Here is a 23136-nt window from a genome sequence, read left to right on the forward strand (position 1 = left end):
GTTGTTGTTTTTTTTTTTTATTTTTAGGGGAAATGAAAGAAGTATAATTAATTCAATATACAGTTAATAACAATTGTTGGATTATATTAGTTAATACCATTAAGGTAGTATATCCGCTTAAAATTATTCACAAAAATATAAAGAGATTGCTTTTTTAAAGTTACTCATAATATGCTATATCATCATAGCTTCAATTTAGTTTGCCTCGTTGCTTCCTATTGTTGAGATAACTTAGATTGATTTTATGAAGTTGGGAAACCACTTGAAGGTGCACAACAGCAGCTTTTTATCTGGAAACCTTGCAGTGGTATCGTCTTGCTGATCTCACCAAAGAAGCCCTCTTATGATAATTGCTACTTAGAAAAGAAAAGGAAGCAAGGAAACAAGCACTTACTATGTGCCAGTCCTTTGCTAAGTGCTTTACCATTATTATCTCTTATAATCCTCAAAATGATCATCCTGGGTGGTTGGTGCTATTATTATCCCCATTTTAAAGTTGAAAAAATTGAGGCAATGGGTTATATGACTTGCCTTGGGTTATACAACTAGTAAATGACTGAGGCTGGATTTGAACTCAGATCTACCAGATTCCAGGATAATGACTTTATTTTTGAACCTCAAACAAAATGCACTTTCTAAAATAAATTTTTTTTCCCCTCACTTCTCTCCCTAAAACAATTCTCTTTCTTTATAACACTGTCATTTAAAATCTTTTGTTGGGGACCTTCCTTTTGTACTACTACTTTTCAATTGCACTTACACCAACTTTTACTTTTTGACTTTTTTCCCCCAACAACCAGAGATAGTATTCTTAGAAGCTTCTCAGTGAACAAAATTTATGTTTATTATATGGAAGTATAAGTAGAGTGTTGCTTAGTATTTACAGCTCTTATCAACAATTTTTTTTCCTGTTTGTTTTGGTTTGGAATAAAGATCCAGGACCGTCAACTGCCACAGAATTTTTCTTTCGAATGACTGATTCATTGCTTGTCTTACACATACAGATGGACTGTGTATGCTGAGTTAGGCCATTTACTTGACTTAGAAATTGTGTGCATTTTTCTATTGGCTTACATTTACCATTAGAATCAGAACTTGAACTTGAGATTCAAATGCCATTCAAATAGCTTCATTTTCAAAACTGTGCAAGGACCCATACAGAATTGCATACAACCAAATAATTTTTCAAAGTTAAACCTTATAATCCTTGATTCAGTCCCATAAACAGATATTTACATTTAGTAAGAAGAGCCCATTATTTGTTTGGCCTGAGGGTAATGAGAACCTAGCAGAGTTTATGAAGAAATAAATGTATTTTTGGAAGAAAATTTTATTTCAATACTATTAACTCTTCCCCTTTCTCATATTACTTAAAATATGTAAACTAAATAGGTAATGGTAGATGGGAAAAAGTAAAAATTTGAAGAAAATAAGAAATAGATTAATGTTAATAAGTGTTAGTAGAAATTGACATATTTTGACCATTTGTGTCCTCAGGACTTTGGGGTATCTTATAAATTGACTTTTACTCAAAGATTTAATAGCCAAATATTGGGTTTTCTTTGTAGTGTGTGTTTTATTCATGAGTCTTTGATATGGGTTTTTGTTTTTGTTGTTTTTTTATTCTGGAGTTAAAAATGAAAGCTTATCTGAATTTACTTTTACAAAGATTTTTTTTAAGCACCTCTTACATAAAAGTCACTGCTAGGTTCTCAGGATGCAAATATTTTTAATGATGTGGTTTCTATCCTCAAAAAGAGCTTATAATCGAGTAGAAGTTGACTTTTATCTGAATAGTGTGTACAGACTTGCTTTCAGAAGTCATAATCTTTACCCTTAAGTTTCTTTTCCACTAAACCACAAGAAAAGAATAAAAAATAAAGATTAAGTACATTTTCTTACTTAAGGCTTTCCATTTTCTAAGCACACCATAAAAATTCATTATAAACAAAACCAAAAAGCTAGTTTCTGTGTGACTATAATTTCCAAGAAACTTGGCCTTGCAGAAGAGTCCAGAAAATATATGACCTTGTCTTTACAGAGGTGGAAGACTGTGGATGTGGAGTATTGAACATACTGTTAGATTGAACTGGTTTGGCTGAACTGGGTTTTTCCCCCTCTTATTCTTTTTTATAAGGTATGACTTACTCAGTAGGGGACAGATAAATTTAGAAATGAATGTGATGTAAGAACAGAAGATTTAAATTAAGATTTCAGGAAAGAATCCTTTATATACCTTATGAAAGATTGAAATATCCAGATGAGGTACTTAAATGTTCAAGTGAACTGACTATAAGAAATCCACGATCTTTTCTATTGGTCAATTTAACAGTCAGTTCAAGTGTTTTCAGCTAAAATGGATAATTAGTCACACCTAACATTTTTAAGTGGAATTCTGCTAATGAAATTCATTTTAACTTAAGAAAACAAGAAGCCAAAGAAACCCAGAAAATCAAGGAGAACTAGAAAAGAGGAGCATGATCAAGAGGAAGAAATGGATGGCCCTGTTATAGATGAGTCAGCACTGTCAGTGAAAGAACTGCTGGGCTTACAACAGGCTGAGGAACGATTAAAGAGAGATTGCATTGACAGGCTAAAAAAGGTAATGTTTTTTCATATGCTTTCATTAACAATAGGCAGTATTTTTTAATGTTGGAACTATTTAAATGTTACTTTTTTATTATTAAGGATCAAACACTACATGTTAGACCACATTCAGTTGAATTAAATTACATGGAATTGCATATTCCACATAAATGTAACTGTTTTTACAAAATTTCTGGGATTAAATTCAGTGACTTAAAGTTAGTGATATGTCATGATAAATAAAGTTCATTTACTATGCTGCACTTTAGGTAATAGAATCTAACTTTTGGGCTAACTTATAACTGATAACATATCTTTCTAAATTTCAGCGTTCACGAAACTACCCCATGGCAAAATACATATGCAAACTCTGTGATGTCTTAGTTGAATCCATTGCATCTGCTCATAAGCACATCAAAGAGAAGAGGCACAAGAAAAACATAAAGGTAAGTTAACATGTAATATAATTTGATTAATATGCATAGAAATTTGTGTTTTGTTATCAGTTGTCATTTTGATATTCATATCTTTCTCTACATTAGTACCCTGATTTTGAAATCTTTGCTAGGGTCATGGTAGGAGACTATGCCTACTTCCTAATGACCAGCTTAGCTAAGATGAAGAAGTTCACCATCAGAACACTGGCCACTCAGTGATGAAGTCTTTGGCTATGATAATAACACATAGACTAGTGATAGAGACTGAACTTGTGATTTCGTTGATATAGGGAACTCTCCCAGATGAGGAAACTCCCTTTCACAATGCTGATAGGTACCTTGTCTGCAACTAGTAGTCCTAGAAAGTTGTTTAGACCGCTAAAAGGGTAAGGGACTTGCCCAGAGTCACACAGCCAGTATGTGTCAAAGACAGGAATTGAACCCAGGTCTTATGGGCTTCAAGGCCAGTTCTCTATCCACTATTCCATGCCTAACATGAAATAGATAAAAATTGGCCCTCAGGCCTGTGCAACTCCCTTCTGCTTATAGTCAATGGTAGCAAAGAAGCAGGAAAGAAAGCTGTCTATGGACTGTTGACTTGTTGCTACTCATAAGTCTAAGATCTTTGTACAGTGATCCAGGTAGTTGATACAGTATTAGAGAAACTGAACCATGTCTAGATTGAAACCAGAAGACACAGAAGTTGGAATTAAATAGAAGAATGGGTTAGACCCAGGTTCTCTTTGTAGAAATGAATAAAGGAGTTGACAGGACTGGTTTTATTCAGAGGGCAATAAAAATGTCATTTCACAAAATACCTGATCATCACATCTTGGCCAAATCTCCTGATAGACGTAGACAAAGGGGACTGCTATAACAATAATTGTAGCATATGTGCTAACATTTCTTGCAGAAGAAAAAGTACGAAGAACTTGACAAGTTCCTCAAAACCAAGTGAACATATACCTTGATACTCAGTGACTTCAGTATGAAGGTGGGCACAGGGAAAACAGCCAAAAAATGTGTTGGAAAATATGGTTCAGAATTAAGAAATTAAAAGAGACCAGAGGCATATAAATTACTCAGAAGCCTCACGTATGTATCATCAGTACTTGTTTCAGAAAGCATCAGAAGGCAGGGCAAGCACTAAACAATATCAGTTGTTTTTTTAAAAATGAAATTTACTATGTCTTGATAGTAAGAAATGTCTGGTTACTAAAGTGGGACTCCTTTCAACAATATCTATCAGCATGACATTCAGATCATTGATTTCATGGAGGCAGTGTGGTATAGTGTTGAACTTGAATGAGGAAACGAATTCAAATTCTGCCTCAGATACTTGCTAGCTGTGTTCATGGGCAAGTAATTCAATTTCTCAGAGTTTTAGTTTCCCATATATAAAATGGGGGTAATCCAAACACCCTGGCTCATAGGGTTTTTGTGAGAAAAGTGTTTTATGAATTTCAAAGTGCTATATAAATGCAATTATTATTATTACAGAAAAAATAAATAACATTTGAACAAGCTATGGGAAATAGATAATAAGGATATTAATTCTAATTATGACTATTTCTTAGAGTTTAACAAGTACTCCAATCACCACAACAAGGAGGCCAAAAAAATTTTAATATTGTCTCAGCCAGGAAACACTTAAAGTCTTTGCTCAGTGGAAAGATATGCTAGCCAAGCACATCATCAGTTTAGAATACAAGCTCATTTGCTAAATATTGTACAGGTGAATATGGAAAGATTATGACCAGTTTTGCTTCACAAAACAATGAAGTGTTGGAAGAAACAGTAGTGCAGAAAACTTAGTGAGAGACTGAACTAAGTGGGATTATCCCAAGAGCATTTATAGACAAAAATAACAAATCAATGCAATAGAAAAATATGCCAGCATTTTATATTAATCTACTAATAGGGAGAGAAGAACCAACACATTTGGCTTCTTAATATCTGGTGAGGAAGTAGAAATGGTACCCAAAACAATGAAGTAAAGAAGAGCATCTGAACAAACCAAATACATTCAGAGGAAATACGCAAAGAAGGCAGAATAGTTTTAAAGTCACTTAGATCCATTTCCAGGATGTCCAGAAAGATGATTCCAAAAGGTTATGGATGGTATTATTATCAATAGAAGGCAATCAAGAAGACACCTGTAAATACCAACCATGTGCCTATCTTCATCTCCATAAAACCTTGATAAAAATAGGCTATATAGGGGCAGCTAGGTGGCACAGTGGATAGAGCTCCGGCCCTGGAGTCAGGAGTACCTGAGTTCAAATCCGGCTTCAGACACTTGACACTTGTTGGCTGTGTGACCCTGGGCAAGTCACTTAACCCCCATTGCCTCACTAAAAAAAAAAAAATAGGCTATATACATACAGAGACTATTGATGAAAATATAAAGAGAGAGTAGGCAAAATTCTATAGACTATGTTCTACAGGAAACCACACCTTCACAATCACACAATATAGAGACAGAGAAAACAAGATTCTGCTCTTTGGTGATTACAAACAAGTGTTTGAATCAGTATATATAGCAGACGCAGTGTAGTTTATTACTATCATTGGATGGAGACTTGGCTTCAGACCTTCAGGGTGGTGAAAGGAAACCTGTTCTGCTCTGCCCACCTGCCTGCAAGTCCGTCCCTGGGCCTCCTGCATGTTCCTCCTCTTACAACTTTCAGCTTCCAGCAAGCTGTCTCCCACGCATAAGTGTCACACAAAGTTCTTTGATGTATGCCACAGAGATGAGTTTGTTAAATGAACCGCTTGTGGTCAGTTTCATGAGCATATGCTCACCAAAAGTATTCACCAGTGTGCCAAAGACTGCCTTGTACAAAGTCTAAATAGGAATTCTGTACAGAAAATGCATCACAGATCATTAAATCACTGAGTTGGAAGAGACCTTTATAGGCTCTCTAATCCAGCCTAAACCTGAAGAAGAATCTCAAGAGATCATCTAGCTTTTGATTGAAGATCTCTGGTGAGGAGCAGACCCTTTGTCTCAAGGCAACTCATTCACTTTTATATGGCTCCAGTTGTTTCTGTTACATGCACCTTAAATTTGTGTCTTTGCATTTTACACTCATTGCTCCTTATTCTGACCTTTGGAGTCAAACAGAGCATGTATAATCCTTCTTTCACACGACAGCCCTTCACATATTCGAAGATGGCTGCCATGTCACTCCTGGGCCTTCTAAACATCTTCATGTCCTTCAGCCAGTGTTTATATGGCATGATCTTAAGGCACTGCAGCTGGTATGGTCAGGAAGGCCTGGATTTAAAGCCAGTGACCTTGATATGAATCCTGCCATGTACTTGGCTAAATTATTTCCCTGTCTGAGCCTCAGTTTCCTCTCATAAAATAAAAGGGTTGGATGAAATAATCACCATGATCTTGGTTACTATTCTTTGAAAGCTTTCCTGGGTTTCTCAGTTACTCTAGTAACTAAATTACTAGTTACTCTAGGGCAAAGTGCAGGGGGTGTGTTGCGCCACCCCACCCCACCCCCAGCCCTGTACCTTTTGTCTCTGTTGATGCAGCTTGAGATTCTATTAGCAAAAACCCTCAAATCTTTTTCAGATGAACTCTTTTCTAGATACAGACAGTTCTAGCTTTATGTAAGTGGACTGTTCACAGATCTCTACATAAAGCAATTTTTAGGTAATGCCAATTTGCCAGTAGACATGGGGAAGGGAGGAAAAGATGGAAACAAGATGGGGATCACTGACCAGTGGAGGGAGGGTGCCAGCATAGTTCAAGGACACACGGGGGCCAGGAACAGAGAAGCGATTGTAAGAGGAGGAACTTGCAGGAGGCCCAGGGACAGATCTGCAGTCTGGACAGACTTGCAGGCAGGTGAGCAGAGCAGGACAGAGGTTTCCTCTCACCACCCTGAAGGTCTGAAGCCAAGTCCCCATCCAGTGATAGTAGTCTCCAGCAGTCTGTTCTGTTTTTACTTGGAGGTGGTTTTACTTAGGGATTTTTTAAGACCTTTTTTTGGTAAGGGGAATGGGAAGCTGTGGAATGCCAAGCTGAGAGGCAAGAGCAGAGAGAGTGAGCACAGTACTATACAGCAAAGTTAATTTGATGGGAGATTTTTGGAATGTCGATTTACAGAAAGTTGAATATGCATAATGTAAATTTACTTAAAGAACTGTCTATAGACACCTTCTAGCTTGTACTTATGAATATATACATGTGTATCTCTGTCTATGTACATGTATGTTCATATAGACACACATCTATACCTACATGTATATATTAACATTGATGTGTTTACATTTTCCCCGTTGAACTTCAACTTATTAGATTTGATACAGCATTCTAGCCTGTCAAGAGACTCATCAAGTTTGACTGATCCATCAGATTAGCTGTCCCTCACACATCCCTCAAACACTCCACAGAAAGCTTTCCATACTGACATCAAACTATTAATGTCTACGCTCTTGTCATTCAAACAACTCTGAATTCAACTAATTTTACTATCATCTAACCCAAATCTTTTCCCCCAGAATCATATGAGAGATGGTTTTTTTTGCTTTTCTTTTTTTTTGGGGGGGGGGGTTGGGTGTTTTTTGTGGGGCACTGGGGGTTAAGTGACTTGCCCAGGGTCACACAGCTAGTAAGTGTCAAGTGTCTGAGTCCGGATTTGAACTCAGGTCCTCCTGAATCCAGGGCCGGTGCTTTATCCACTGCACCACCTAGCTGCCCCTTTTTTTGCTTTTCTATCCTCAGCACGTTGCACAATGCTTGGCATATAGCAGACAATATAAATGTTTGTTGATTAAGTTAAATTGTGATCTGTCAGTCTAGTAATACTGTAAAATAAAATAAAGTTAGTCTAGTATAACCTGTTCTTAACAAAGCTGTGCTGGCTTTTTGTAATTTCTGCCTCCCTTTTTGGATGTTCACCAACTGTGCCTTTAGTAATACTTTAAAAAAAAATTGCCAGCATTTGAAATTAAGCTCACTGACCTATAATTTACAAATTCTTTTATTTTTCTGTTTTCAAAAATCAGAACATTTGCCCTTCTCCAATTCTGCAATGCCTTTCCTATTCTTCATGGTCTTGTACAGATTATAATCAATAGCTTAATCATCACATCTACCATTTCAGTAACATCTGGGCCTGGTGACTTCAATTTATTAAGGGTACTTAGGTGATTTGTTACTATCTCGCTATTTATCTGGGGATCAACTCCTTCACCATTTTTTCCTAATATATATTTATAATATGTCCCCTCATTTTCTTATCCTGTCCCTTTTGAAAAAGATATACTAGGTATTACTAGGCCAAATTCCAGTCAAAGGTCTCAGCCTAACAATTCTCAGTGATGCCTATGGATTCTAACTTGGTTTCTTACACTTGGATCTCTAGTTTACCTTACTTTACACACACCCACATACATGCACATGCACATGCACATGCACACACGCATGCTGCTCATCTCTACATAGACCACTGGGGCAATGGGTTTTATTCTTGATTCCTTTCTTGGATTTTGTCTCTTGTGAATTTCTGAATGCCTCTACTGCTCTCCTTACAAAGTTTAGCTATACTCTATAGTTTCTAGTTTGGTAGATATTCATAAACAGATTTCTTCCCCTTTTTTTCTGTTTAAGGCCTTTTCGAATAGATTTGTAAAACTCCAGGAATATAAGTTTTTATTGGTCCTACAATTTACCTTTCTCTAGGAGGATGTCATTTCTATTTCTATATTTTTATCTATTTACAGAAGTTCTTGCTCGCAGTCGCTAATAATGATGAAAATGCCATTTCTGCCCATAAGGACTTTAGTTTCTTGCTCAAGGCTGAATAATTTTTAGCAATGCTTTCTAGATTCCTTTTGGCAGTATTATTTGTTTTTATGTAATTTAACATAAGTTGTTAATAGTCATCTAGTTTTACAAGTCTTTGGAAGGTCTTATTTTCTAAATACATGCCTTAGGAAGACAGATGATATCTCTATTGTTGTTAGGTTAATAAATAATTGCCTCTCAGCAGGTGGTTACCAACCTCTTCCTTCTCATCTCTTTTTCCTTAGACCTTTTACCTGGCAGTATCTCTGGTTATACATCATCATCATTCCTAGAACTATAATAGCTACTATTTCCTCATTATCTGATTCAGCATGGCTCTAAGGGTTCTTTGCATTGCATTTAAGACCACATTTTTTCTGCTCTTCCTATTTCTTGACTCCTGTCAGGATTTCCCTCTGCATCTTTCATCCCTTTTTCTTCTTTTTCACATTGAAGCTATTATTCAGTTTTGTTGGGGGTTTCAGAGCACTTTAGTCTTCTTAATAGCCTGGAGATATGAAAAGGTGTTCTTTACTTCTCTTCTAGGACAGAACTGAGCTCACACTTGGAGCATAGATAGCAGCCATTTGGCCATATCATATAAGAAATGCCACTTTCTATCATTTTGGCTCTCAGTTAACCTGGAGAACTTCTGTAGCAAGCAGAAGTTCTGTTTGTGGGAAGCTTTAGCTCCACATTTTTCACTTTTCTTATCACCTTGTTAGAACCATACAAACTTGACTGTCCCTTGACATTCATACCTAACTTCTTTTATTTTACCAATTTATCACCCTTCCCAGTTGCCTATTTTGCCAGTTTGTCTTTTTACCTTGTCTTACCAACTTCCTGCTGATTCTTACTTAAGCCTTTTTCTATCCTTGGGTTCCTCTCTTTAGGTGCTTCTAATCCTTCAGCTCAATTCTTCCTCCTTTGACAAAGTTCTTCCCAAGATCTCCCTCCACCAATTCAAAATCACAATACCAAAATTCTCCATTGCCTTCAGAATTCCTTTTCGTTTTTTAGTTGAAATCTGCCTCCTGCTTATTTTGCTACTGAAGCTAGCAGTGGAGTGATATGAATCTAAATTCTCCTATTTGGGAATTACTGTTCATTGCAGGTAAATTACACAAGCCCCAGAATACTACAAGAATTCCTCAATGGGGATCCATGATTTCTCAAATGGGATAAACTTATTAATCTGCACCCAAAACCTCCCCCAAATTAGATGAATAATATTTATTGTCCAGAATGTGACAATGTGACATATAATTGGTTGGGCAATATATTGAGCTAGACTGTCAGGCCATATATCTTGGGCCCATACTTCAGATTAACAGTGAGCTAAGCCTAGAATTGATTAGAAGGCTTGACAGGATACCATTTGGGAAATTATATAGTACTATTTTTAATATAAATTTTTAATGATTTATCTTTTCAAATCTCATATATTTTTAATCCTACCTCCCCACCTCCTCTCAGAGAGCCGTCTCTTATAATAAAGAATTTTCAAAAAAAGGAAAGAAAAAAAAAGATCTGCAAAACTTTAAATGATCCCAAGCTTCTCCCTGACATACAAGTCTGTCTTTTCACCATGAATAATCTTTCCATAATACCATATGGCTGCAGATTATGGACTTCCATAATCTCAGAGGAATCATAATTACAGGTGACCCAAAATAAAATGGAATGACATACAATGGGGCTAAGTAGGCAGCAGTATATTACCACTGATGAATGATTTGTGTGCAAAAGCTAGTATAAGAAGCATAAAAAACTAAAAAACCAAGTGGACTGACCAGTCTTGTAGCTAGAACTAGATTAACAGATGGTCTGCAATAATGTTGTAATGGTATCCACAGAATATTAGGTGAACCAGAGAAAGACCTCCATACAGCATATTAGTTCAGTCCTCTGGAATACTTATGCACAGATATGTACAAGGTGGGCCAAAAGTCACAAAGAGGTTTCAGTATTTAATAACTCCTTTATTTTTTGTTTTTAATTTACAATACCATAGTAGCATATACAGTATAGGAAATGAATTTACATGTGAAAAATCAAATCTTGTAAATGGTGAAAAGTAAAGAAAAGGTAATTTTCAAAAAGTTATTAAAACATCATGACTTTTGGCCCCTGTTGTATAAGAATCACAGAATGGGAGGGCATTTATACCTTGATATCCTTATCAATTGAGTTGATCCCCATATTCTTAACATAAATTGGATCCATCAGAGTAAGTATAAAGGTGCAGCCCAGGAGCCTGCACACTGATTTCTTAATATGTATGAAATCATCAGTCAGGTACTAGGCATATATATTTTTAAACAGTTGCATATTATACAAAGACCCCTTCAGTAAAAGATATCATTTTATAATTACCACTTTTAAAGTTTTCCCATGATTTTTCTCTTTATTTCTTCCTACTATCATTTATCCAGATAAAGCACATGTTAAAGTATATATTTAATATGGCTGAAACAAACAGCTGGGGAAAGGGAGAGGGAATATAAAAGGGAACTCCAGAAAATTCCCTTGGGTTTTGACTCAGTGAAGTATTAGAATGAATTTTGTGTTTAATTGTTCTTTCTAAGTGCTTAATGTAACAATTTATCTTAAGGAAAAACATGAAGAACAGCTGCTTACTACCTTGCCTCCACCAACACCCTCCCAGATAAAAGCTATTGGTGTTGCCATTGACAAAGTGGTAGAGGAATTTGGCTTAAATAATGAAGACTTAGAACAAAGACTTGAAATAAAACAAACCATGGAAAAACTGTTCCATCAGAAGTTACCAGGTATTCTCTAGACTTGCCTTTTGATTTATATAGTAAAAATAGCTCTCTTGCGTTGCTTATTGCTGGTGATTTTTAACCATTAAGGGAAATGGACATGGTCTGTCCTGAAGCTCTTTCTATATATTTCCCACATCCAGGGTAAAATTACTTGTGCAAGCTACAGTTAAGGGTTCTTCTTCTTTATGACTTTTTTCTTAATCACACATGTTTTGATGTCAGCACAAAATTCATATTTTTATATCTCTATATTATATTTAAATATGGAGATATAAAATATCTCTATTATATTCTTGTATAATATAGCAATAGAAAATATCCCTTCCTACTTTTCTACTATTAAAAATAATTTTGAGTTGAGTGAAAGCCAAAATTTTTGTCATTGGACAGAGTATTACTCTAATATCTCTTTATTATGTAGAGTTGACCCTGGGTTCTCAAAGGCTATATGCCTTTGGGGTACAAGCTCTAGAAGCTTCTACCATGCTAGAAAGATTTTAACTATCTTCCTGGGGACAAGATACTTTTTTTAGACTAGGCTAGCCACTAGGTGATGAATTCTCTGGCCATGACAATCCAAAAAACTAAAAGACAAAATGATCCTTAGTTCTGTACAACCTCCTTCTCCATAGTGTTGGAATCATAGTTTTAGAGGATCTACAAAAACTATCTTAGCTGCTGGTACTCTAAAAATGTGAGATCATCCAGGCACAAGTGAATGGATATATTACAAGAGGAACTAAATCTTATCACTATTGATAGTCCCCACAACAAACCGTAACAAGATAAAATGACATTATAGCTAAATGGAAGGATGGCTCCCAGGTCCTTCTTGGAAAGACAGATATAAGAGTTGACAAAATTGGTTTTATCTTTCATCTTTTTTATCAAAAGCATGGGACAGTTGATCATCTTCTTGAGCTCATGATGAACATAACAAAAAGACCACCCTGAAAATCATTCTAGTTTATGTATTAATCTGTTGCAAAGGAAGAAATTCTTTGAAGGCCTTCCAAATTAAGTCAGTATAAACATTGTCAGTTATTTCCATTCAAAAATGGTATGGAGAACAGCAAAAAATATATTAGAAAATACAGTTCGGTATTAAAAAAATGAGAGGACCAGTGGCTTGCAGACTTCACAGAAGCCTCACTGCTACATATCATAAATACTTTCTTTGGGAAGAAAGTTGGGAGGCTCTGAGCATTTAAGCACCAAATAACATCACAAAAAACAAAATTGGTTATACATTAACAAGGAACAACTAATCATCTATGTTGGAACCTGTTCCCAAATGAGATTTCTCTTTCTATCCAGACTGTTGACTTATTAGAGCAAAGATCAGAAACAATACCTCATCAGAAAAATGAATAAAATAAGAAAGTATGACACTTAATTAAAATAACTCTGTGACTTATTTAAAGTTAAAATTTAAATGTTATTGATACAAAAAATAGGAGATGGATAAAGAAACATATTGATACAAACTCTGGCCATTTCTCAAGAAAGTTTAATTGTTGTAAACTGGTCGGCCTCCATGAGAAGACTAAAAGAGCCTGGGAACCCTTAGCCAACAAACGATCTCCTTTCCAAGCAGAATGTGAGAATTAGAACACTACCAGCCTGCTGAGAAAGATATTGCAGGGAAGTTCTGCCATGAAAAGAATGCATGTGAGTTAGCATCGGAAGTGACCTTTTCTGGGACTTCGAAGGTCAGATCGGAGTCAGGAAGTCGTGTCTGCCACCTGTTAGTCCTGTCAATTAGAGCTACCAGCCAATTAGCTTGGAGCTGTGTGTATGGGGACAGCCCTGTTTCTAGTTTCACAGGAGGCTTCTCCCAGAAGCCTCGGGGAGAGGGGTTTTTCCATTCCAGACAGGGCCTTGGTGGCAGGGACAGGCAGAATAGGGAGAGTAGATAAATCTCATACTTTATCCATGTATGTTTCTCTTTACTAACCCCTAATATACTTTAATAAATACTTAATGCCCAAAGATTGGTGCCATACGTTTTCTAATTTAAGGCGACCACTCATTAGATTTTAGACATCACAGCTAGAATTTTAGGCCCTTACAAGAAAGAGATATGGCAGAACCACTTTAGAACATAAAAAGATTTTTAAATTAATGTAGAAGAGAATGACAGGAGATTATGAACAATATTATTTCATAAAACAGGGAGGTGTAATGATGGGAAAAACAAGATAACATTTGACAAGAAGCCCATTTAACCAAGAGCTTTTTTTTTTTACTTTTTTTTTTTTTTTTTAGTGAGGCAATTGGGGTTAAGTGACTTGCCCAGAGTCACACAGCTAGTAAGTGTTAAGTGTCTGAGGCCAGATTTGAACTCAGGTACTCCTGATTCCAGGGCCAGTGCTTTATCCACTGTACCACCTAGCTGCCCCCCAAGAGCATTTTTAAGGATGAAATTAGAAGAAGGACATCAGATGGGGAGAGGTGTATAAGATCTGTCAAGATTTCTGTGACAAGTTGTTTTCACTCTTAAGGACAAGTAAAATCGCCATATTTTGCACTTTTAAAAGCACAGTTACCATATAGAAAGTCACATGTGACTGCAGTCACATAGTAGAAAGTAAAAATGGCACTAAAGAAAATTAAGATGAGTACAGTTGGTCCCAATCAAGTATATACAAAAGAAATCTATATGAGAAGTGACAAAAATTTGAGTGTACTTCAAAAAAGAGGAAGATACTAAATAATTTTTAAAAGTCATGAAGAAAATGGTAAATCGGGCTTGTGAAAATACAGACACATTTATGCACTATTAGTAGAGCTAGGGATTTTTCTGGAAAGTGATTTAGAATTCTACCAAATTCACTCAACTTCATGTACCTTTTGACACAGTGTAACTGCTACTAAGCAAATACGCCAAGGAGATGAAAGTTATATTTCCTGCACATACAAAAATATTTATAACAATACTTTTTGTAGTAGCAAAGAACTAAAAGAAGATGCTTAATGGCTGAATGTGATTGAATATTACTATACTAGAAGAAATGACAAATATGAAGAATTCAGAGAAAATTAAGAAGACTTACATAAAATGATGCAAAGTGAAATAAAAGCAGAACCAGGAGAATAATTTACATGATGAGCATATTAATATATAACAAACAAAAAACCATCCTGAACTTCTTGAGAACTCTCAGTGATTACTGGTGGCTTTAGAAGACTGAAGACGTATACCTTCTGTTTCTTGAATTGTAAGTTAAGAATAAGGGGTACATTTTCAGAAGTGGCCAATGTGTTGATTTGTATAACACAGGAGAGGACTTATTTAAGGGTGGGAAGTATTTTGGGGGGATGACAATAATGTAACAAAAAAGAAAGAGCACCAATAAAACAATATTTAAAAAGGGAAACAATCATGGTCATTATTACTACTCAAAAAAGACAATAGAGAAAATAATAACTCCTGATCCACATGCCTCTTTTTCCCATCTCTACAAGATATGAAAATAAGCCACAAAGCATTGAGAACTTCTTTGATGAAGGTATGAGAGAGAAGTGAGCAGGATCTTGCATATCAATGTCTTTTTAGTCATGCAGCTTCAAGAATTACAAGTCCTACTGTGTACTTATTGACTATTTTTTTAAAGATGAAGTAAAGCATAATGCTCCTGTAAAGGGTCCAACAAGATGTCTCCTATGTCATAAATATTAAAATTGAGTTCAGCAGTCTTTTATTCTAAAAGTATTTATTGAATTTAACAACCAAAAACTTTTATTATTAATATCAAACAAGGCATAAAACAGATGTCTTCTAACTAAAGGTGCTTGCTGCAGTCATGGAGGATGTCCAGCGTAAAGTCCAAATTGAAGAGATCTATCTATGATTTTCCTTTTAGATGTTTCTGTATGTGGATGACATTGTATTGATTGCTTCATGCCCCAAATATTGCAACCTCCTAAATAAGATCCAAAATCATTCAAAAGATTGAACCACACAGGAAGAAAAAAATGGTCAGTACATAGAGCTAATCCATCAGTTGTTATATGAACACGGACTGCATATGGACAGTAAACTGAGCCTAGAATTAAAAAGAAGAGCACTAGCTGGATTGCATTGATGAAACTTCACATTAACAATCCCCAAACTTCTCTCTGAAATAAAAACCCTTGTTTTTCACACTAGTATTCAGTCTTCTGTTGGTGTTATATGACTACAAATCATGGAATACTACATTTCTCCAAGTTCTTAAGAGTTGTGAATTGAACAAAGCAGTGGAGATATATATATATATTAGACATGAATAATCTGCCACAAATTACCAATAAAATATTGTATATGAGAAGCAATATTAAAAATTATATGGGGGCGGCTAGGTGGCACAGTGGATAAAGCACCGGCCCTGGAGTCAGGAGTACCCGAGTTCAAATCCGGCCTCAGACACTTGACACTTACTCGCTGTGTGACCCTGGGCAAGTCACTTAACCCCAATTGCCTCACTTAAAAAAAAAAAATTATATGAAGGGGCAGCTAGGTGGCGCAGTGGATAGAGCACCGGCCCTGAAGTCAGGAGTACCTGAGTTCAAATCCAGCCTCAGACACTTAACACATACTAGCTGTGTGACCCTGGGCAAGTCACTTAACCCCATTTGCCTCACTAAAAAAAAAAAAAAATTATATGAAATAGGTATACTACTGGGAAAAGAGGTACACTAGTTAATAAAGAGAAGCATAATAGACAACCTGCATACATCAGTGATGCTGACACAGTGTCAGGCTACTTTGGGCCTAAAATAAAGACCTCAGCAAATTGTGTGAACTCGGTGTGGATTATTGACTTAGAGGAGGGCATGAACAGTAGGCACACAAGATTAGAAGACATGGATGTGTTGTGTTCTGCACTTCTGAAAAAGAGAGACCCTAATTAGTGAGATCAAAGATTTATCCAGGTACAGAATAAAGGTAAATCTTTGATCACTGTGGCTTTTTCCATGAGCAAAAGTAAATTTAACTAAGCCACAGAGGTAATATGGTGAAATGGAAAGATCAGTAGATTTGGAATCTCAAGCTCTGGGTTCAAATCCTAGTTCTTCCACGATTAGCCATATGACTTAAAGGAAGTCACTTTTCCTCTCTGGGCTTCAGTTTGGAAATTGGGTCCTCATTTGTAAAGTCAGTTGAATTAAAATGATCTTCAAGCTTTATGAACTATTTTTAAAGAAACAATTGGAAATGAATTTAGAAGAGTTTTGAGTTTATTCATCATAAAACTTTGATTTCTCAAGTTGTCAGCAGTATTACATAACCTCGTCTATTTTAAATTTTTCATTTTTTTCAGTGTGTTTTGTTTTTCCTGTGATAGTTCAGGCAAATGATTTTTGGGTGTAGCTGTCATGGCATTATCAAAAGAATCATCAATTATGTCTGAAAGAGTACTATTAATTCCTTTCTACCTTTAACAGTACTGTAAGGCTTATTTGTACTTTCACAGAAATAAGGGAAACTTTTTTTTTTCCTTCTTGACTTACTATGTGCCTAGTTGGCTGTAAAGTAAATCATTTTCTAATTATTAAATTGGATAGGCTTATAATGAAAAAATGTCGTAGTCCCAAGAAGTAAGTCACATGAAAACATGAAGGAAAACCGATAATTTTCTGACAAAAAAAATAGTAATACTCAAAATTAAGTTGCACAGTACAAATAAAGAATATAAACTTAAAATATTTTGCCAGAAACTGCATTTCCTTGAGGCTCGATCTACTGGAAAGGGGGATGTGTCCTGTCTTGTATAGTCTTTTAAATTCAATCTGTGCCATTGTAAGTATTCTTAAAGAGTTGTTGTCTCTAAAGTGATTATCTTGTGTAAATATTTTTGTGCCATGTTTGTATACTTTATGAGGTATTATGAGAATGGTTTGGGTACAAAAAGTTTATTTCCATAATTTATTTCCCAAAATAGTAATAGTTCACATTTTTACAAGACTTGAAAGTTTACAAACCACCTTCCTCACAACAACCCTCTGAGGTAATAGTATTATAGGATTTAGCCCTGGAAGTAAACTTAAAAGTCATCTAGGTTAACTCCTTACCTTACAAATGAGTAAACAAGAAGCCCAGAGAAATTGTGACTTGCCCAGAGTCACATAGCTAGTTAGTAATAGAGCCAGGATTCAGACCCAGGTCCTCTGACTCCAAGTCTGCTTCTCTTTCCACTTCACCACAATGCCTCTATATGATTAATTATTGACATTATGTTTTAATTAAAAAAAAAATAAATGTGGGGTTAGAATGAAAATTAATGTTTGTGTTTGTTTCCCAGTACTTTTAAGTAAGGTTTTAAATGTTAAACCCAAATTAGATTTTATATTCTATGCATTTCAAAATAATGTTAGTTTTTCAAAATATTGTATTTGAATCTCTAGTCACATTTAACAGTATTTTCTAAACATTGTGCAAATATATGAAACTCGCTTTCTGCATAAAATCTAAAATAATTACGTGGAAAAATATTTCTTGGCTTATTAAAACTGTTATATTTTAGTGATGAAATTTAGCTACACTGAAGTTGGATACTCCCTCCTTATTTGCCCTGAAATTTAATGTATATTTGTTTTTACATGTGAATCTATTTAATTTGATTCCCTCTTGGGAAGGAAAAATGAAACTTGTCTCCTTTTTTGGTAAGTTTTTATAAATTAAATATTGCTGATGAGAGTATTTTTATTTTTATTTTTAGATTGTTCTTTAAGATTGTATGGGTCATCTTATAGCAGATTTGGTTTCAAAAATTCAGACTTAAACATTGATGTTCAATTTCCAGCCACTGTAAGTATGAAATGTTTTTTTCTAAAACCATAGCAAATTGTGATGAAATCTTTATGAATATAAGTTCTATAAGAATATATCATTAACTTTATTTGAACTCTTTCTTTGGAGTGATTTCAGATAAACATCAGCTTTAATTGAAATTTGCTAGCTCCCTTCTCAGACATTTCAGCTTGTCTTTTCTGGTAGCAGTTTGTCACAACTTATAAATAATCTTTGATTTAATGAACTTTATTTTAAGTTTATATTCTTAATAGTTTTACAGATACCTACCAAGCTGCTGTTCTTTTGGATCTGACAGATTGCTAGGTTCTGTTCACTTGAAAAAAACTTAAAATTTCCTGGTCATAGGTTTATTTTTTTAAGTTTCCTCCCACAAAATCCATCCTCAGTAAAACACATTTATTAAGTATAAAGCATTATACTAAGTTACCATTATGGCTACAAAGATCAGGGAGTTTCGCTTACAAGGAATTTCTTTATATCAAACAGTCCAGTGTGCTTTCATTTTCTAATCTAATGGTTATTGAGCATTTTTATCTCAGGACCCTTTTACACTATGAAAAATTATTGAGGACCTCAAAAACCTTTCGTTTATGTGAGGCTAAATTTATTGATTTTTACCATATTAGAAATTAAAACTGATCAATTTTTAAGTATTTAATTCATTAAAAAATAACAATCTATATGGAAAAAAACTATTTCCCAAAACAAAAATATTTCATTGGAAGAGTGGTATAATTTTACATATTTTTGCAAATCATTTTAATGTTTGGCTTAATAGAAGACAGCTGCATTTTTATCTCTGCTTCTGTATTCATTATGTTGCTACATGTTGTTTTGGTTGACATATATGAAGAAAATTCAACCTCACACAAATATATGTAGTTGGAAAAATAAGTATTTTAATAGACAGATAATGTCTTACTATTGCAAAAATAGTTTTAACCTAGGAGATGCCTAGGAGTTCATGGACCATACTTAGAAAACTGCCATTCTAGTCCAATTGCTCTTTTTAAATTATGTGCCATTTGGTAATAGTAGAGCTGGATCACAAAGCTAGTAAACTTTTACTGGCTCATATTTACCATGTATTTATATGGTCTGTAAAGATTGTGGTGTTAGAATTTTAAAACTGGAAGGAACCTTAGAGTTCACTTAGTTCACTACCTCCCTTTCTCCTCATTTACAGGTGAGGAAACTAAGACCCAAAAAGGTTAATTTACTCAGTCAGGCCTGCAGGTAGCAAGAAAGCTGGGCCTGGTACCAGGACTTTTGATCAATGCAGATTTCTCTACATAGCAGGCATCATTAAGAGCTAGAAAGGGCCTCCCTCATCATCTAATCTAACCCTCTTATGCTTCCTCAGTCTTTATAACCTCTTCTTTTTATTACTCATAAATGGAAAAAAATGTCCCAACCTCACAGAATATGTCAAACATTTACCCTATAGCATGTAGCTTTTTTTTTTTTTTTTGTAATTTAGAATATACAAATACAGTCAGGAACCTTGCTAAGTTTTTTTTGTATTATTGTGCCTCTTTGAGTAAAAATTGAAAAGCCCACATTTTAATCATAGTATCTTTGTTTACCCATCACAGTTGAGGAACTGGTTGTTCTAGAGAACAGAAATGGAGATGCAGATTGATGTCAATATTGTAGTCCTCCCCTTACCTTCTGTATTTCACTAATTTCCCCCCCTCTCCTGCTAATGCTCTGTTCACTTCAGCTTCCCTAGTTTTCTGCATACCCCATGGGGATTGGTTTTTATGGCTACTTGGGCAACTCACCAACCAATCATAAATAAAGGAAGCCTTTAGCCTTCGAATATTCAGATCAATTATCCACCCATTCGTAATACTTCTTAGTTGATCCTTATGTCTTTGTGTCAGCTCTTCCCCAAAGTCTTCACAGGTGAGGTACTATTAGTTATTTAATATTCCAGTTGCCTAGATACCAGCTTTCCAAAGAGTAACTATGTAATAGTTGTTCTTCTAGGTATCTTCATCATAGTTTAAAAGTGAAAGTTTTGTGTCCTAAAGATTAAATACCTAATGTACATTTGCCTTTGTAATTATTAGACTTTTGATTTCAATATCAGCATGTACATTTCTGTTTTGAATTGTATATCATCACAATTAAGATTAAAACACTTGTGAACTGACCTATCTCATTTTTTGGTGTATTTGGATTATTTCATAGATGACTCAACCAGATGTGCTCTTAATTATTCAAGAAAATTTAAAGAACAGTGGTGAGATGTATCTTTTTTTACATATATTTGTACTCTTACGAATCATTCATTTGTGTTGAAATTGTCCATTCAATCCTGACATTTTTGGGGTAAGAGGAACATTAGATATATATTGTTTGAATATATGTGTAAAAATAAAGACATTGAATTTATAGGGATTTCTGATTCATAGGAAATTGCAGGATTTATTGCTGAAAGGAACTCTACCTTTGGATCATTCAGATCACAGTCTGACCCTTTCATTTTACACATGGGATTATTAAGACCCAAAAATGTGAAGTTATTCTCCCAAATCACATAAGTATAGAATAGCCAGGATTTAAACAGAAGTCCACTAAATCCAAATGTAGGCAGCTTTCCACTATGCCAGGCTAAAAATCCATCTAGTAGTTCTATTGTGAATAGTCTGTTAGGTTAAGTGTGATTATGTTTATGGATGAAAGCTGTTCCTACATTAAAAAAAAAATTAATCAGGTTGGATCCTGATATATTAGGCCTAATGTATTGGGGTGGAACCTAATATATATGACTTTTATAAATCATAGGATGACAGATAATGGAATCTACCCTCCATACCGTTTATTTTCTGCAAGAGAAGATTGAGACCCAAGGAGGTTAATTGACATGCTTAAGATCACCAGAACTCAGCCTAGGTTTCTTGATTCCCAATCCAGTGTTCTTTCCATTGTACCATGCATCTTCAAGCCCCCTGTCTCTTGTAGTAATGAGTAAAATAAATGAAGGGAGCTTCAGTTGAAATAAATAACTGACAGGCTGCAATTTTTAAAATGTGTAAATTACTGTCTCTTCCCTTTTACAGTTGTTCTTTAATCTTGATATACATGCACATATTGGCTTCAGCCTGAAGTGAGTTTTGGAGAAGTGGTCTGTGGTGAAGCTAAAGTTTGTCAGTTGGTTAATGCAGTGTCCAATTCTCAACAGAATACTTTATGTTCTTCAGTGTGGGGAACCATTGTCTAATGATTAATTTTCTGACTACTCGTCGCATATCAAAAAGGCATTTTTAATAAAGCTTTCAGCATTGAGCCTGAGAAGTAAAGGAAAACACAAGCAGTTCATCCTATTTTCATCACTGAAAGTCCCTAAAGAAAAGAAGATGGCAGCCATAGTTTAAATAAGCAGAAGTGTCAATCTAGGCATCATCTATCAATTTGCCAGTTGTTGATGGAAAGTTGCAAAACATTTTTCTGTTTACTATGGTTAGAATTCAAAAGGTAGTATTAGTTGTGATAAATGTGAAAGTTTATAGTGATGAAGGGGACATTTCTGAGTTATCTTATAGTGTAAAGAGCACTGGTTTGGGAGTCAAGTGAACTGGATTCAGATCCCAGCTTTACTAGTTTTACTACTCTTATGGGAATCGTGAAAAATGTTGTGAAGATATCACTACTATTGGAGTTGGTCTTTTCCATTTTTCATTTTGCTTTTGCCCAAGATCTATCAATCAGCAAGTATTAAGTGCCCATTCTCTTTGTTAGCTATTGGTATTAGGCCCTGGGGATACAAAGACAAAAAAAGAGAAATAATCCTTACTCTCATGGAACATGCAGAGAAAACTACAAATACACGTATCCCATGGGAGTACCAGGATGGGAATAATAACCAGGACTCATTTACAGAGGGAACTCCTAGATGAGGAAATGCCCTCTACCTATGCAGCTTAGAGCCTTCAAAGGGTACAAGACTAAGCCACCTTTTCAGGGTCACACAGATCTGTGTGTGTGACAGAATGTAGCAGAGGCAGTACCTGATGCCAATCTTCTGGCTCCTGGACCACTTCTCTCTCCATAACCCCAACCTTGCTTCTTCTCATATATAAGTATATACAAAATCAATACAAGATCATTGAGGAGGAAGGCTATTAGCATAAATGTCCGAAAGCTTTCTTTTAAGAATGGTTAAAAGGGGGCAGCTAGGTGGCGCAATGGATAGAGCACCGGCCCTGGATTCAGGAGGACCTGAGTTCAAATCCAGCCTCAGACCTTTGACTCTTACTAGCTGTGTAACCCTGGGCAAGTCACTTAACCCCAATTACCTCACCAAAAAAAAAAAAGAATTGTTAAAAAGGCTGATTATTATAGACATGGTAAAACAAATTTTAGTCATGTTTATAAAATTCCTGCATCCTTAAATGTCCATGTCTTAGTCTGCTACCCCTTTAAACATAAGTAGTGTCATCTAATATGTACTAGATGCTTTCCTAACCAATCATCAGCTTTTCTCATGTCATTTAAAAAAAAATTTTAATTAAAAAGGAAATCTATTAAACACTACAACTGGAGAGTGTGAGACATATTGAGTCCTTTAGCTCAGGAGTTACAAGCTGAAGTAGGTGTCCGCCGTGTCTAGCACCAATATGGGGGGGCCCCAGGAGAAGGCACTCGGCTGACCACCTATGAAAACAAGAGCCTTTCTACCTCAGAAATGGAGCCAGTCAAAGCTTC

The 23136-nt window shown here is 35.3% G+C and overlaps 1 protein-coding gene across 3 annotated transcripts in view; it reads left to right on the forward strand.

Moving 5' to 3' along the window:
- The window catches only part of TUT7 (terminal uridylyl transferase 7), a 91738-nt gene that overhangs the window by 6760 nt on the left and 61842 nt on the right, over window positions 1-23136 (forward strand). For all 3 annotated transcript variants that reach the window (XM_043981620.1, XM_043981611.1, XM_043981605.1), the window contains exons 3-7: window positions 2424-2602; window positions 2916-3032; window positions 11450-11627; window positions 18329-18417; window positions 20620-20671. In XM_043981620.1, coding sequence (XP_043837555.1) covers window positions 2424-2602; window positions 2916-3032; window positions 11450-11627; window positions 18329-18417; window positions 20620-20671 — 615 coding nt within the window. The remainder of the gene's footprint in view (window positions 1-2423; window positions 2603-2915; window positions 3033-11449; window positions 11628-18328; window positions 18418-20619; window positions 20672-23136) is intronic.

This window comes from Dromiciops gliroides, chromosome 1 (assembly GCF_019393635.1).
Source record: "Dromiciops gliroides isolate mDroGli1 chromosome 1, mDroGli1.pri, whole genome shotgun sequence".
In the NCBI taxonomy this organism is placed as follows: Eukaryota; Metazoa; Chordata; class Mammalia; order Microbiotheria; family Microbiotheriidae; genus Dromiciops; species Dromiciops gliroides.